The sequence below is a fragment of the Protopterus annectens genome, chromosome 3.part0, assembly GCF_019279795.1.
Source record: "Protopterus annectens isolate FY-2018-M chromosome 3.part0, PAN1.0, whole genome shotgun sequence".
NCBI classification, from domain to species: Eukaryota; Metazoa; Chordata; order Ceratodontiformes; family Protopteridae; genus Protopterus; species Protopterus annectens.
Window position 1 is genome coordinate 800,919,093 of NC_056731.1, and position 18,444 is coordinate 800,937,536.

General features: G+C 38.2%; 1 protein-coding gene across 2 annotated transcripts in view; it reads right to left on the bottom strand.

The window, feature by feature from the left end:
- CLPTM1L (CLPTM1 like) overlaps positions 1–18,444 on the bottom strand; it is a 657,087-nt gene that overhangs the window by 11,347 nt on the left and 627,296 nt on the right. Inside the window, exon 16 of one of the 2 annotated variants that reach the window (XM_044065147.1) lies at positions 15,809–15,924. In XM_044065147.1, the coding sequence (XP_043921082.1) occupies positions 15,809–15,924 (116 nt within the window). Of the gene's footprint in view, positions 1–15,804; positions 15,925–18,444 lie in introns of those variants that run through there. The other variant, XM_044065148.1, reaches the window with a different exon arrangement.

Genomic DNA, 18,444 nt, shown 5'->3' on the forward strand with positions numbered 1-18,444 from the left:
TGGGTGCTGGAAAATTATATTTTTCTGATCTACATTTTTATTTTATTTTACATTTGTTTACCGGGATAGTCTGACTGGACAGAGGTCCATTTACAGCGGGGGCCCAGGGAGAAATGCTCCACAATTACATTAACATCAACATGGTAATACAAACAATAATATAACAGGGATAACTGAGGTAAGTACAGAAATAAAGTCTCATACAATCCAGTCTAAACAATAAACAATACATCAGCAGTAAGTGAGTAAATTTACAAAGATAGAGTCTCATACCATCAAAGCTTTAACACTGGATTAGTGAGATGGGATAAAAAAATAAAAAAATTGTATGATTAGACATGACACATTATACAAATTCAAGTTACAGTGACAGTAAGATATCTATCTGTAGCATATATACAGTAAAGATAGCAGGAAGGAAGGTGTAAAGTGTGCTGAGATTGTGAGATTCATGTTTTGAGCATGATTTCCTGTTTTAGTTCCATTGTTCAAGGACTACTATTACTTGTTGTATACGAGACAAATATAATTTGTAGTATTGCTGGTAGGTTGGGTTTAGCCCAAATAATCTGATCAATAAAGGTGTTCAGAATGAATGAATGAAAAAAAAAATGAATGAGTAAATAAATTATTTAAATATACAAGTATGATTCTCTATTTGTTTCACCATTTAAAGATTATTATGTGCTGCATATACTAAGACCATAGTAAGCAGCAGACAGATGAGAGGTGTGAGAGACTGCAAAGAATTTCAGAGTGGACATTCAGAAGATTTATCCGGGACAAGGACAATGGGAGTAATAATACTGACTGCTAAAGTGGCTTTAGTAGTGACAGATAAGGGTAAAAAGGGTATTATACCATGACCGCCGAAAAACGTGCACGCTGATTGGCCAGCGTGCCCATTGTAAATCGAGTTATACTAATGGAAAAAGGTCCGGTCGCCCGGACTTTTTTCCATTAGTATAACACGTTTTTTTAAAACACTGTCTCGCTATGTTAAATGAGTTTAACATAGCGAGACAGTTTTAAAATAAGCAACGGACATCTCCGTTGCTTATTTTAAAGCTGTCTCGCCATGTTAAACCCATTTAACATAGCGAGACAGTTTTAACGGAGAAAGCAAGATCTCCGTTGCTTTTTTAGTGTTTCGCTATGTTAAATGAGTTTAACATAGCGAGAAAGTATTAAAATAAGCAACGGACATCTCCGTTGCTTATTTTTTAACTGTCTCCCTATGTTAAACTCATTTAACATAGCGAACACTAAAAAGCAACGGAGACCTTGCTTTCTCCGTTGCTTTTGCCCACAGCTCTGATGTACTGCGCAGGCGCGCAGTACATCAGAACTGCCGCGGATGCCAGACATCTGCGGAAGGGCAGTAAACAGGCATTATACTATGCCATTATTTAAGAAAAGTAACAGTTTCTTTTCTTAAATAATGTCATGGTATAATAGCAATAACCCACTTCTGGGTGTGGGTAATGCTAAATTTACCCACGGTTGGCTTTGTTTGGTCCCGAGGGCGAACCAAACCACGCCAACCGTGGGTAAATTTAGCATTACCCACACCCAGGCGTGGGTTATTGCTATAATAATGGTAGATTTGTGGTAGTATGGCATTACTGGCAAGGGAAAATTATTATGCTGGCAGATACTTATATTCTACACAAGGATTATTATTTATGGCTGGGTACTGGAACCTGATTTGCAATAGTCAGGATGTAACTGGGCACAAGAAGGGAAAAATATAACAAAAGAGGGTAGATTTAAACAAAAATTCCTATAATCTGAAACTCTGGGAACAAATTTTCAATATTATACTGGCATAAAGCATTGATCTTGAAATACTTTTACATTATACATAATAAAAAACATAACATTATATAAGACTATACTAACATAAGATGCTAACCCTGGAGAAAACAACCTTTATGTCCTCCGTTAAGAGGGAAGTATGGAAGCATTCATGTAAATAGTGTAAATATGTTTTAAGAATATTGCTGTTATTACTGTTTGATCATCACCTGTGTATTCTCTTGTGAAATGTTATGTAATGGAAAAAAGGAAAACAATAAAGAAATATTATTGAGAAAAAAAAAGAAAATAATACGAGAATGTTTGTTATGTAAGATGTGAATTCTGTAGTAGGAACTTGGACATAATTTACAAGTTATTCCCCAAGGTACAAGAACTGGGCTAGACTGGAGATAAACTATCTCACAGGAACATGTATATTTAATTATATATTTATCATTTGTAGACTGGTAATTGAAAGCAAAGCACTGGCATACATCTAACAACTAAAAGGTGCTGAGATATCCAAACTTGTAACCACAAACTGGAACAGCTGCAGTGGTTGAACCCGTTTATTCGCAATACAAAGATACAAAAGATAAAAAAGTTCCAAATAAAAACTTCAAGAAATATACTTCATGTGTTAAGCACTTTCTTACTTCTCCAGAACAAACTGAACTACAAACCCAGCCACTTAAATACATATTCCCTCCACCCTTAATTACATTCCATTATCCATCATTTAATTAATGTTTTAAAGGGATACTGACTCTCATACATACATCAAAAACACAATGTAAGTTAAAAAACAATAAACCATGAATAAATAAAGCATAACAATGCTATAATATCGATATATTTTTATGTTTTAATGTGCTGCTTGGTCTTTCTATTTATCCCATTATATTCCTTATTTTTAACACACTGGAAATGCCTACATTTTCATCAATACCTGGATAATATGAAGCCTCCAACTTCAACTGCCATTTTAACTCACATAAATCCAGGAATAAATCCTGCATTCTTCCTTGTGCTTCTTTAACTAGTTGTAAAACTAAAAACTTAAACATGTTAACATTAAAACAACGATGTTATAGCATTGTTATGCTTGATTTATTCATATATTCATGGTTTATTGTTTTTTTAACTTACATCGTGTTTTCAAGTTTTTGAAGTATGTATGAGAGTCTGTATCCCTTTAAAACATTAATTAAATGATGGATGTATGTGTGTGTCTTTCGGCTTTTCCCGGTGAGGGGTCGCCACAGCGGAACTCTGGTCCACTAATGATTAGCAGTTGATTTTTACGTGCCATGTTGCCAACCCTGACGCACAACCTTCAACGAAGGTACGCCCATTCACGCATGTCTCCACACACAAGACGCTCTAGCTGAGAATCGAACCAATGGATAATGGAATGTAATTAAGGGTGGAGGGAATATATATTTAAGTGGGTGGGTTTGTAGTTCAGTTTGGCCTGAAGAAGTCCCATATTTTATGTGAAGAAAGCACTTCACATGAAGTATATTTCTTGAAATTTTTATTTGCAACGTTTTTACCTTTTGTACCTTTGCATTGTGAATAAATGGGTTCGACCACTGCATCTGTTCCAGTCTGTGGTTACAAGTTTGGATATCTCAGCATCTTTTGGTTGTGGTTTCTGGGCAAAGCAGATGGAGAATCCAGGTTCCAGCTCCAACAATGAAATACCGAGTTTATTGGAGCGGATTAACCAGCAGGAACATACTACTCAAATCGATTATGGACAGGCAAGCAAGGTACCAACAATATTTTTGGTAGCTTAGGCTACTCTTACCCAGCCAACGCAGTCTTCAGGAGGAAATTCACTGGGGCAGTCGGCCCCAAGTGATGAAGAGGTAAACCTGAGGGTCAGCCAAGGGAGACAACAAGAGATGAACCATAATGGTGGTAATGATGGCGAAAGGTTGAAAGCTTGGAAAAACAACCATTTTGACTTTTGTGGGGACAAAGTGATAACCACACAAGGTATGCAACAGTCTCAGTCTCTAAATGATATTCTTAAAGTATTTGAAAAAGACCTTTTAAACTTTAAAAAGTTACAGTTAGAAAATTCCTATTTGGAAAGAAATATTGAATTAAAGCAAGTGCCTTGTGGTCTAAGGGTATGGAAGTATCCTAATGGGGCAGAAAATAACAGTGAACTGGTTAAAGACTTACATGTTTTGTTTGACCCGATGGGGTTAGAGCTTATGAGAATAATGGTCAAACATAACAGACTTGCAATGGAAATGTTCATGAAGCAACTTGATGAGAAAAACAACTTCATTAAGAGTGACCTGTTATTTGAGAACTACCAAACTAACTATGATAACATCTTCAAAACGGTTGACAATATATGTAATAACATCTTCTTAAGGAAAATCAACGAAAACAAGAAAGATCTTAATGAATATTCTAAAAATAAAGTGTATCCACTGTCCCCGGGTAACCAGGACAACTAGAACAATGGAAGTGATGAGGAACCAGTGAAAGGAGCAGATGTGACATCCAACCAGACGTTTTATCAAAGTCAGCATGGTTATGAGCGTGAACGCCCTTTGGAGAATGGTGTGCATCAATCAGAGAGACTGTGGGGGAAGGAGCAATACAATCAATGAGAAGGGAACAACCAGAGAGATTATATGGCGCAGGGGGCCAGGCCAAAAAACAGCAATTACTGAAATACACGGCGGAGGACATAACGGACTTGGTGAATGATTATTTTCAACAAATAAGTCTGGGGGGAATGTACTGAAAATATGTTTTTTGGTGTCAATTGTGAAATAGAGGGTTGGGGGGGCGCAAGAATTGTATGAAGATATGAAACAACAGCAGTTGAAAGGAAAAGGTGGACTGACCTAGTAACGGACATTTTTGATGTTAATGAACAAAATTGTTATTTGGAATGTTCTACTGACAATGCAATGTGTGAAATGCTTAAAAGGAGTGGTAGGGAAACAAAATGTTAAAAATGTTAAAGCAGCTGATGTTAATTCATCAATGCAAATGGATTGTTCAAATACTGAGTTTTCAGGGGTAACAGACAGTTGGTTCCATAGGGATGTTGAAATACAAAATGTTGGAGACCACAGTGTAATATTACAAATACAAACAGGTCTTCTTAATGAAGATGTTTATACAGTAATGAATAGTAATTTAGATAGAAATGTGGTTAAAATCAATGATATAGATGGAATAACTAGCCATTATTTAACAAATGTGGACATTACGCAAAACATTACCTGAAACAATGTAACAGTTAATGAAATAGAGGATGTATATGACGAGTGAAAACCTGCACAAATAGATTTGATCTAGGACACTCCCCCAGTCCCATCTCTTTACCACATTCTACCTAATAAACTTTCTGCACTTGCTTTTACTCCTTTTTATTTTAATTGCATTTTTTTAAACTGTGTTTGGTCTAATATTGCTGCATACTCAAGTGTGCTAGCTTGCACTGCATGTGAATTATTTTTTACTGCTGTTTTTGCTTCTTTTCTGTAAAAAAAAAACAAAAAAACCTGTAAGCCGGTTTCCTACCTTTCCTGTAACTAGTGTTCCAGATACAGATTTGCTATATCCAGGACTGTATGTAAGCTTCTGAGCCCCCCAAGCCTTTCTAGCTTATCAGTGGGAGTGGTAAGCACTAGGTAACCAGTCTACCACATAAGGAGTGGTTCTGGCCCATAATTTGTAGTTATTAGCCGTTTGGGCAATCTCTTCCATCTCTCTCAACTTTCTGATTTGAAAGCCTGCATTTGTACTTGTTTCTGTCCTGTAACTCTTCTAGTGCAGATACAGATTCTTAGTTTTAGCACTTAAATTTGCTTGTTTCTGCTCAGCATTTGTTCAAAACTTGTAAGCACTAAATGAGCTACTAATTACTATAGCACTCTGTCTTCCTCACTGCCTAGAGGAAAACAGTTTTTGTACTTACTTTTCTCACTTGCTTAGAGAAAAACAGCTCTTGTACTCACTTTCCTCACTTATCTAGAGGAAAATTGTTTTGTATTCAGGCATGTCCAAGGGACAGCTCCCAGTGTTCTCTCCTGTCTATCTGATGAATCTGGGCATCTTGAGGCAACGCAGAAATTGCCTCATGTACACTGACAACCCTCTCCTCCTACCACCCAACACTACAACCTGAGAGATGCACTTTTCTAGCCAAACTGGAGGTAAAGCTCTCTCTAATCAAGACTGAACTTGTCATGAGGAGAAGGTAAACATTTGCACCACACCACACTCATCACATAGTGTCACTAAATCTACACCACCAAAATCCACACACAGTAACACAAAAACATTCGCGGAGGCTCTCAATAATAATCTGTCTAAGCAACAGAGACTTCCAAAGCAGAAACGCAAGCAACCTCCATCCCCCAACACAACCTAAATGACACATAGCCCACAGATTCAGTGTCCCACTCAACCACAGCCAATAAGGCAAAACAACGTACCCAACACTAATCATAGGTGACTCTATAGTCAGGCACACTGATGTCCCATTCACCAGGCTAGACAAGGAGAAGGTTACTGTCAGCTGCCTGTTGGGTGCCAGGATCCGCCACATAACCCACGCACTCAGGTCACTCCACACCAAGTACAAATATGACTCTATCATTGTCCATGTTGGTGTGAATGACCTGAGACGTACCTCCCTGGACTACATGAAAAGAGACATGGAAGAGCTCTCCGATCTTGTAGCCAAGGCAGGTATGACCCTAGCCCTGAGTAGCATTCTGCCATCGCCCAGAATGATAACGCAGTACAAGGACAAAATGACTGAGTTCAAAAATTGGTTAAGCTTCTGGTGTTATTCTAAGGGGATCCAGTATATGTCTGCTTGGGATGACATGGTCAACAGACCACGATGCTTTGCCACAGATGGCCTGCACCTGTCGCCCCTGGGATTCAAGCAAAAACTGAGGTTAATGCTACTCAATGCTAGAAGTTTAAATCTCAAAATGCACTCACTCGAGGCACTCAAAATGGAGAACATTGATATCTGTGCAGTGACTGAGACCTGGTTCAAGGCTCCAGAGAGCACCCCTGCACTACCAGGCTATAACTCATACCACACTTTTTGGCCATGTAACCTGGACTGAAACACCAAAGGTGGAGGCGTGTCCATATTCATTAAGGATATCCACACCTCCAGGCTAGTTGCTCAGCATAATGCAGCCGAGGTTATCCAAGTGCAACTAACTCTGGGCAAAACTGCAATCCAAATTGTAGCTTGCTACAGATCCCCCACCATGCCCCAGGATTCCCACTCCTCTTTTCTTGATGTACTGGAAAATATTAGGGTTCAACCAAACACCCTAATAATGGGCGACTTCAACTACCCCACCATTAACTGGGAAAATTACTCATGTACCAACTCCTTAGTTCAAGGCTTTCTGGACTTCATAAACTCCAATGCCCTAGATCAACTTACCAACACCCCCACCAGGGGCAGCAATATCCTAGACCTAGTCATTACCAACATGAGTGACCGGTGTTCCACACCCGAAGTCAACTCCTCGTTGGTCCGATCCGACCAGAAGCTTATCACCCTTGATATCCAAATCCCACCCCCACCCCCCATTAAGGAAACCACAGCAAAAAATGTCTACAAAGCCAACTTCAGGCTTCTTAAGACAGAAGTGGTGAACTTCATGACACTCATGCAGATGGACAATACAGTTACAACTGCTGAATCCTACACAAATGCACTCTATAAGCACTTATGCGAGTGCATGGATCGTGCTATCCCAAACAGAACCAAGACGCTATCCTCCAAAAAAAGGAAGCCAATCTGGTGGTCCCCTGCCATAAACCAACTGTACAACAGAAGGAAGAAAATGTTGCAAAAGAGAGTAAAATCCCATGAGTGGAGGAGCTCCCTGGTCAGCCTCAGTAAGAAGCTGAGATCCCTTATAAGATCCTCCAAAGCTAGCTACAAAAATAAAATCGCCACTAAATCCAAGGACAACCACAAAGCATTCCATAGCTATGTCAAGAATCTAGATGGCCAAACCCAGATCTGCTCTGAGTTACAGTACAAAGGCACGAAAATTACAAAACCAACTGATATTGCCAACATCCTGGCAGATCGGTTCAGTGCTAAATTTACCCCCCTCTCACCCCCTAAAGGGCCCATATCTATACAGGAAGAATGCAGAGTCCCTGTAATCATAACTACGCAGGTAAAAGCTGCCCTCTCTAAAGCCAAAAACACAGCATCCATGGGACTGGACAACATCCCAGGCTGTGTTTTACATGAACTTCAGAACGAACTGGCTCCCCACTTAAGCACCATGTTCAATAATAGCCTCGCATCAGGCTTTGTGCCCACTGAATGGCGCACTGCAACAGTTATCCCACTCCACAAAGGGGGAGCCACCACTGATCCTGGGAACTATCAACCTATTAGCCTAACGAGCCTGGTCTGCAAGGCCATGAAACGTATCATCATGGAACTCATAAAAAAAGACATTGGTAACCTCCCAACTCTGGATCCCACCCAGTTCGGGTTTGTGAAAGGCAGATCATGCCTCCTGAACCTGATCGACTTTTTTGAGGCAGTCAGCAAAGCCGTGGATGAGGGTAAGGTGGTTCACACAGCCTATCTTGACCTCGCCAAGGCTTTCGACACCATCCCTCATTCTGGAATTATAGCTAAACTCACTAAATTAGGTATAAATCCCTACGTCACAAGATGGGTTGCGAACTGGCTCACTGACAGAACCCACACAAGTTGCCGACTCCAAATCTGACCTCAAGGCAGTGACAAGTGGAGTGCCACAGGGTTCCACCCTGGGACCTCTCCTGTTTGGTATCTGCTTCTCTGAAGTACATGCTAACACAGAAGGCCTCTGGCTGACGAAGTTCGCAGATGTCTGCAAAACAGGAGCCATAGTCAAGTCCCCAAATGATGTGGACATCCTACAGAAGGGCCTCACTGAGACAGATGCCTGGTGTCAGAGCCATGGCCTCAAGCTCAATGCCAAAAAGTGCAGTGTCATCCCCTTTGGTAAAAACTCTGTACCCATGAACTACCACATAGGCAGCAATCTACTTAACACCAAATGCATGATAAGAGACCATGGGACTCAGGTGGACAGTAGTCTCTCCTTTGATAGTCACATCGCCACAGTAGTCAGGATGTCCTTCTACGTGGTGCACCTCATCATAAAAGGGTTCTCATCCAGGAAAAAAGAGGTCATTGTTCCCCTCTACTCGTCACTCATTAGACCCATTATAGAGTACAACGCCCCTTTTGGAATGTACCTCACAAGACATCTGCAGCAGCTGGAAAGGCCACAGAGGTACCTCACAAAGAGGATTTCTGGCCTCAAACAAATGCCCTACACTGACCGCCTCAAAAAACTCCAGCTTTACTCCGAAGCATATCGCCTACTCCGAGGTGATCTCTGCCTAACATATAAAGCTATGTCAAACCCAGAGCTGACATGCTACATCTAAAAAAATCCCAATACCTCCAAGCTACACGCTCTAGGGACCTAAACCTTGTCACCACAATAAACAAGACATGCTGGAGGGATAGATTCCTGTCCCAGAAACTTCCTATACTCTGGAACAAGCTACCCATCTATGTCAAGCAAAAGTTCTTCATTAGCACTCAAAGAAAAAACTTGCTGAGTGGATGGGAAATAGTAACTACACTCCGGGGATCACTTCTGTGTCTCTGCTGGACAGTGGCACAAAAAAATAACTTTCTTGGGTGGCGTAAGCTATGGTACCTTGCTGGCTAGGCTTACGTAGGCCCTTGGGCCGATAGCCTAGTACCTACCTATGAACCTATGAGTGTATACTTTAACAGTGAGGTATTTGAGGATGTGAAAGATGAAACAAGTGTACTGGTCAACCAACTAAGTTCAAATAGTTTTGATGCCACATTGGGTGAAATTGACAGAACAACGAGTAAAAGGTCTGATGAACCATGTACAGTCATACATTCAGCAGCAGACTTTAAGGTGCACAATTACTCCAGTAAAAATATTGATTGTAAACATGCAAACCTGTTGGCCAAAGGGCTTACATTTGTTCCAAGTAGGAGGTAATATAGCCAATGCAATAATTGACTTAAAAATGTTCACCCGTAAATTGAATCTGCAGGTACGGTTTAATTATACAAATGGGACGTCTAATTATAACAACAATAATTTTAAGTTAAGAAAGCCAAGCACTTTTAACGCACCCATCAACAACATAATAGGAAGGCATTTAGAATGGGGCCAGGAACTATTAGCATGAATATGAGTAAAGATGAACAAATAGTGTTGAATGACTTAATAAATGACAGGGGTATACATATAATGAAGCCTGTCAAAGGGAATGGTATAGTAATAATGGATAGGGGGATTATTCCAATGGAATTAATATTTTGCTATTAGATGGGTCATACATAGAAAGTTCTATTAATGAAATACATATAATGAACAAAAAAGTGGACAATGCTTAAAGACATGTTGTATTGGGTGCAAATAAATGAGGAAGAATATGAATACATGAGGAATGACTCCCCGATGGTATCCAATATTTTTGGAATACCTACAATACATAAGGGGCTAAGAGATGTAAAATTTAGGCCCGTAGTAGATGGAAAGAGATCTAAAACATGTTTTATTAGCAAGTATTTGGATACACAAATGCAAAAAGGGTTAAAAGTATTTTCTTACATATGTAAAGACTTGTGGCAGTTTTTGAAAAAACTAAATAAAATTCAGGTAAAGGAAGAAGTGTTTTTAGTCACTAGTGATGTATGTAATTTGTTCTCCGTGATACCCCATGAGCAAGGTCTTAGCTGGTTAGAGGTGCAATTATTCAAAACTGGAATTTATGATCAGGATCAAATTAACAAATACATTGTCTTAACAGAAGTAGTATTAAAAAACAACTTTGTGTATTTTGAGGGACAATACTACAAACAAGTCACTGGTGTGGCAATGGGGAATGCTTGTGCCCCCATTTTTCTAATTATGTTATGTCATACTGGGAGCAAGAGATGGTGATGGTACGTGAATACTGGCAATGTACTGAGTATTACACCGGGTTTTTGGATGATGTCTTTTTATTGTGGAAAGGGACATTGGATGATGTCTTTTTATTGTGGAAAGGGACAGAGGCCCAGTTAAAAAGTTTTTTAGATTATGTAAACTTGACTGGGGAGTTTTTGAAGTTTACATGCAAATAATATATCATATTTGGATGTGGATCTGAGAATAAGTGATGGAACAAGATTGTATTCTATGGTCTATAGGAAACCTATATTTTCAAATTCCTATTTGGAATTTGGAAGCTGGCACCCGTACTATCAGAAAAAATCCATTGTTAAGGGACAAATGGTACGGGCAGCCAGAATGGTCACCAGAGATAGTGATTTTGTGATGGAAATAGAATACATTATGGGAATGTTTGTAAAGAGCGGTTGTCCTGAAACACTTTTAATTAAAATCAAAGATGAGGTTGCGAAAAAACAACAGGAGGGTTTGTATCAACCATTATTAGGAGGAAATGAAAATGAAGGTACAACCATGTGGAAAAGAGAAAGCAGGATGAGGGAAGGAGTTAGTTTCATCATAACTTATAATTTAGATACATTTTATATGTTTGAAATTATAAGGAACAACTGGGAAATATTGCAGTTTGATCAACTGGTGGGCAACAAGGTAGGGAAAGAACCTGTAGAAGTGTATAGGAAGGACAGATTTTTAAAAAACATACTGGAAGGTTTTTACAAAACTGGACATGGAAACAGAAAGTTAGGCAACTGTAAATGTGGTATGTGCCCATACTGTCCTTATATTTAAGAGACAGGAGAAATGTTTCCTTTTTTTAATGGGAAAAGAATATTTTTAAGTGACATTTCAATTGTAATAGTACCGATGTGGTCTATATGGATAAGTGCCAGGGCTGTACTACATTTTATATAGGGAAAACCAGTAGACGCTTGCGGGATAGGATGTATGAACATTTAACAGATATGAAAAAATGTAAAATGACTAATGCACTTAGCAGGCATCAAAAGGAATTCCCTAGTCATGAATTTAAGTTTTTAATTTTACAACAACTATTTAAAGACGCACAAGGAAAAATGCTGGATTTATTCCTGGATTTATGCGAGTTAAAATGGCAGTTGCAGTTGGATGCTACATACTATCCAGGTATTAATTAAAATGCAAGCATTTCCAGTGTGTTAAAAATAAGGAATATAATAGGATAAATAATAGAAAGACCAAGCAACACATTAAAACATAAAAATATACAGATATAGCATTGTTATGCTTGATTTATTCATATATTCATGGTTTATTGTTTTTTAACTTACATTGTGTTTTGAAGATTTTGAAGTATGTATGAGGGTCTGTATCCCTTTAAAACATTAATTAAATGATGGATAATGGAATGTAATTAAGGGTGGAGGGAATATGTATTTAAGTGGCTGGGTTTGTAGTTCAGTTTGTTCTGAAGAAGTCCCATATTTTATGGGAAGAAAGCGTTTAACACATGAAGTATATTTCTTGGAAGTTTTTATTTGCAACGTTTTTATCTTTTGTACCTTTGTATTGTGAATAAACAGGTTCAACCACTGCAGCTGTTCCAGTTTGTGGATACATCTAACTACTTCAGATCATACACCAAAAATATATAAGATAAACATACAGGATAATAAATTAAAAATGAGACGCTGACACTTTCTCATTTACATGTTTAAGGGATAAATTTAAGGACTGGGTAGTGGAAATTATTCAAGAGTTATTAGGGAAGATAGATATTTCTTCTGAAGGGATAGCTAGTGAGTAGGATAAAATGAAAATGAAGCTTAAAAGCGTGACAGAAAGATACATGGAGGAAAAGTAGGAAAGGTTGCTGTTAAGCAGCTATTTTTGATAACTTCAGAGCACAAAAGCTTTTAGAATAATGATTTAGGCAACAGAACATAGAAAGGGTTGTTGCCAAACTTTGGCAGCCTATAACAAGAAAAATAACTACAGATCCATGAGGGTATTAGAGACATTTTGGAAATTTTATATAATCTACATAAAAGAGAAGAATGTGGGAACCAAGAAAAGGCACAAATGGAAATATTTATGGAAAACAACTATGCCAATGATAGAGGAAGATAAGAATCAGTAATTAATAGCTCAAAAAGGAATATATGAGATAAAAACAGTGATGTAAAACCAACTGACAGGGGAGTCTTCAGGAATACACTATACAAGTCTGAATTTGGGAGGGAAGAGAGTGATAAAGATCTGTATGGTTTTGTTTAACAGTATTTTAAAGGGGGAAGGAGGGAGTAGTACTGCATCTTGGAAAAAAGCTGTGGTGGCCGTGTTTACTAAAGAGGGTAAAGACCCTTCAGCCTCATATGGACCAATTTCATTTCAGTTTTAAACCATAATATTAAGTGTTTGTGTCTATACTGGCTAAGAGAATGGCAAAGGTGTTACCAAAATTGATCGATATGGATCAATGTGTTTTTTGAAAGGGAGGCAAACATCTGGTCACATTAACAGAGCAATGATGATCCAGAGAGAAGAGAAACATGGCTACTGTTGTTGGGTCTTGATGTTGAGAAGGCATTTGATGCAGACATCTGGAGTTCTATTTGTGTTTCTTGACAAAATAATAGGTTTAGTTAGGAGGATTTATGAATTGCCGGGTGATAAAATTAAGCAGAGGAACAAAGCAGCTGTGTCCTATCTTCCCCATTGTTATTTGCTTTATATTTAGAGCCATTAGCAAATAAAACAAGGAACTCATTAAATTAATTCAAGGATAGAACTGTCATGGTAATCGAGAAAAGGTAGCTTTATTCATAGACATTATTTGGTACTTGATAAATCCAGAAGCCATTGGTGTTGTGGAATATTTTCAGACAATTTTGTCTCGTTTCAGGATATAAAATAAATGAAGTTAAAACAAAGGTTACAGCAGTAAACTATGTACCCACACATGAACTGGTTCAGCAATATCCGTATTTATGATAAGAGTAAGTATTTTTGTGTATGGATTAAAAGGAATTCTATTAGGGCAACTAAGCATAAATGGGAAGTGACTAAACAAAAGATCATACAAAATTTGAGAAACGGGAAGCTCCTGATTATAGATATGGAGAGTAAGATACAAGCAGTGAAAATGTTAGGTGTACTTATATCAACCAGAGGAGAAGTTGTGGAATATAACAAATAAAAAGTGGGAGAAAGGAAATTCACCCTGGGGATCACGTCAGTCGCCCTGCTAGACAGGGGTCTGGAGAAGTAAATAGTGTGGGAAGAAATAGCCAGGGAATTGTTATGGCTAGGCTTGTATAGGCCCTAGGGCCGATAGCCTAGTACCAACCTATGAACCTATGAATTTTGTTGGGAGGGGAAGAGGGCAACAGTTAAGTGGGATAAGCTGATTCACCCCCACTGAACAAGGCTGTTTAGGATTACCTGATTTGAAGGGATGTTTCAGAGTTATGCAATTAAGGCTCATATATATAACACACACAAAAGGTTAAGTCAAAGTAGAAAGGAATGATAATGAGATGAGGGGGGGGTTGAAAAGTAGAGTACGATTTTGGATGCAGGTCCTTAAGGAGAATAACAACAACCATAAAGATTATTATTATTATTCATAAAGTAGCAGAAAGCATTCTAAGAAGTAAGACAATAAGGGGATGGAGTAAGAAGATTTAAAAAATAAGGAAGACTAAAGTATGCAGGATGGGTTTGGTATTTACAGGAGAAATTCTGCAAATGAACCACGGTTCTGGGTGCAAATAACTAAGCAGGGAAAGGTAAAAGAGTGGGATGAGGGTAAGCAGAAGTTTGAACTGCAGACTAATATCCCTACCAGAGACTGAAATAGAACACAGGAAAACAGAAAGGGACAGGGGAATGTCAAATGAAGGACCAGCTCTGGTAGTGTTAAGGATAATTAGTAGGACACATACAATACTATATAATAACTAAGTATAAATCTCCATAGGTTAGAAAAGACTGGGAAGACAGACTGGAAAAGCAATTTGCAAGGGACCAACAGCTCCCAAGTATTCAAAGTCCTGAAGGTTTAGGATTTCTGTTTCAAAGCGTTTGCACAGGTATTTTTATATCCTAAGCTGACTTCAGAAATGTTTGCTTAAGCAAACAGCAAATGCTGGAGGTGTGATGAGAAAGACAGAGGTAATTGGGAACATGTTTTTTGGGAATGCAACAAGTTGGCAGATTTTAAAAAATCCCTACAGAACAAAGTTGGGGGACAAATGGTTGTAACTAAGGAAATTATTATTTCGAAATGGGATACAGGGTCGGAAATGCCCACATATAGTAAGGCCTTGATAAGTTTAATACTATGGCTACAAAAAAAAAACATACTAGAAAATGGAAATCAAAATTTAAACCAACTACAAGTGAAGTACTGAATATTGTGAAGGAAATAAAAGAAATGGAAGTGAGATCTTTAGAAAAGGGAAGGAGCAAATTACATAGAAATAAACAGAATTTGTGGGAACACATGCAGAATAGTGTTTACATGGAAAAGGAAAATTTAAGTGAAGGCAAAAATTGAGCAATTTATGTAATGGGGTAAATGAAAATTGTTAAAATGTTTAATGTGTGAAAGAAATGTTGATATTTTTTTTCTATTACTCTATTGGTGCTGCGGTAGTGTTGTCGCCTCACAGTAAGACGTTGCCCCCGTTTGATTCTCAGTTAGAACGTCTTGTGTGGTGACATGCATGAATGGGCGTTTCTTCGTTGAAGGTTGTGCGTCAGGCCCAGCAAGTCGGCACGTAAAAATCTTCTGCCAATCATTAGCAGACCGGAGTTCCGCTGTGGCGACCCCTAACCGGGAAAAGCCGAAAGACACAACAACAACAACTCTACTATATCAATGTTTTATGTTACATTTAACAATGGTATTAAAAAGACAATACAGATTACTTTATAGTAATTGCTGCCCCATATATGAATGCCAAGATCCACTGACTTACCATCTTTGGTACAGATAAACGAGAAATACCACATCATCCCTGAAGCATGCCAATCTATGGGATGTTGGCATTGTGATGATAAAAGCAAAGACATCATCAATGAAGGTGTTAAATGCCTACAGGAGGAAGAAACAGAAAAATAATTAAATAAATTAAAGCAAGTTAAATACAGAACACCAAATAATGAAAACTAAACTTGTCTGTACTACTTGCACTTTTTTGCTTGCCCTAGCATCATATTTCTCATTGCATATCTCAAAAAATGCAGCCATTATCACCTTAAGGTGTAGGATAATGAACAATTTGAGCTTCTCTAAGCAAAACCAAACAAGGGACATTGTTTTGAGACACTTGAGACAGTGCTGCATTAGCAAACATTATCCTAGCTAATGCTGCTACTTGTGGCATTCCAAGAGTCCCGATTCAGGAAGAGGTATCAGAACCTTTCAAGAGAGAAAAATTGTCATCTAGGCTGCTTGATCCTTCTTCAATGGCCAGTCTCTAATGTAAGCTCAGATAATCTCCATGAACAGCTCTTCATTTGGTTCTTTCTGACACCAAGACTCAACAGCACAGCTTGGCAAAATGAAGGTACTTACTAATTTTCCAGGCTTCTTCCCTAACCCCCCTAAAACCTTCATTTTCTGCATCTTGTGCAGTCAAATATCCTAAATAAAATTGTTAATCATTAAAGTGGGGAAATAAAGGTATAAATAGCATACTAATCAAAGGCAAATTTCATATCAAAAGGCAGGAATTGAGTCTATAGAGCACTGTGTTGTTTTGCGTGTGTATTTTGTTCACACCTACATTTAAGTGAATAAGGTTAGCATTAAAATGCAAAAACTGTTAATTGCACCGCAATAGATGAAAAAATGCCATATAAGGCATAGTGACATAACTAACCAGGCAAAAGTCACAGAACCTTATCAACCCTATGCATTATTGCAGAAGAAAAGCATCTGCCCTGCATTCCAGTGAGTTTCTTGACATACACAGTTCACATTTACTCTGTGGCCATGTAACACTTCCACGACCAACATTAAATCTGCATGAATGAGGGGTAGCTTAATGATACCTTTATGCACACTCACAAATACTTGTTTATATACACATGTACATTTGTATGTGTGTGCTACAATGTATATACACACACACACACATTGGGGGAGGTTGGCATAATGGTTAAGGTGTTTACTTACAGACACAAGGTGCAGGGTTTGATTCTCACTTGGGGTAATTGGCTAGGCTTAAAAATGGCCCACAAGGGCAGTTAGCCTAGTACTAAACTATGAACTATGAACATATACATATATGTACTTGTGCTCATGTGTGATGGATAGTAGCAGAGTGAAGCACTCACCTTCACTGTAAATCTTCTACAGAGTTACAAAAACAGTCATTTCATAACCCATGGGTGTCACCAGTTTCTTAATTATAATGTCAAATTTCCCAGCAGTACCTGTGGTTCCAGTTTCAGAGTATAATGGTGTCAAGCTTACTACTTTTGTAGTCAATGTCAGTACAGTCCAAACCAGTTCTTAGCAAAGCCTTAACCTACTACTTCAAATCAATTTTTAGTGAGACCTTAATATTTCACTTTAAAAGTAATCACATAAAAAAATAAAATATATTCTAAATTTGAAATGTAGTTTACAGATTGATAGATTTGTGAAAAAAAATCAAGCTGTAATACCAACAGCCACAAACCTAATAAACTAAATACAATGTACTGAGCACCCAGATTTACATGTGGGGTAGAAGTTGGGTTGCATGACTGTTACACTGCTCCTTTCTCCTTTGGTTAGTCCCTCACTCAGTTATTTTACTTTTCCGGAATGAGTATTACAGCTGACAGTTCATAACATACATGTACCACAACAAGCAGTACTGTTTGAAAACCTTTGTAGTATAAAAATGTCAAGGCAGCCCACTGAGAAGAGTCTCCAAATCCTGTATTCAGTCAACACATTCAAAACAGTTATAAAATATAAAAGCAGGACTTCCTTGTAAAGACAAAAATTTCCTAACAGTACAGGAAATTAAGACCACAGCTCACACTTATTTACTTCCCAGTCTCCTGTAAACCTCATTGGTTTTCAGTAACCTACAGTCCTTTCAGATAGCTAAACTGAAAATCTAACAGCAAAATTCCAAGCTTGCAAGTAACAACATCAACGGAATGCATCACTGCCTTTCACTTCAGTCCCTTAACTGGCTGAAAGCTACATAATCAACTAGCATACATTCACCTTAAGACTGCCCATGACGTCCTGTGTACCCCCAGAAAAAAATGCCAAGTAAGATGGCCTACATCCACAGAGAACTTCACTCACTGAAGGAATACCCACTATTCACCCAAAAGGTTAAAAATCGCAACAGAGACAGTCTATACATTGTATACATTGCTAAAGTCTGGAACTTGATTCCAAAAGATATCAGAAAAAAGTCATCCCATATACAGCTTAAAATATCAGTGAAAACATGCCCATCAACAAAATGGTCCTGTCTTTGGACTAGCTCTGTGTTGAGACTGAAATTAGTCCAAAGGGATCAGTGCTCTACCCAGGTTAACAAACTGTACAAGTAATAAATAAACACATTACTAAGATCCCTTCTTATTCAAAAATTCATCC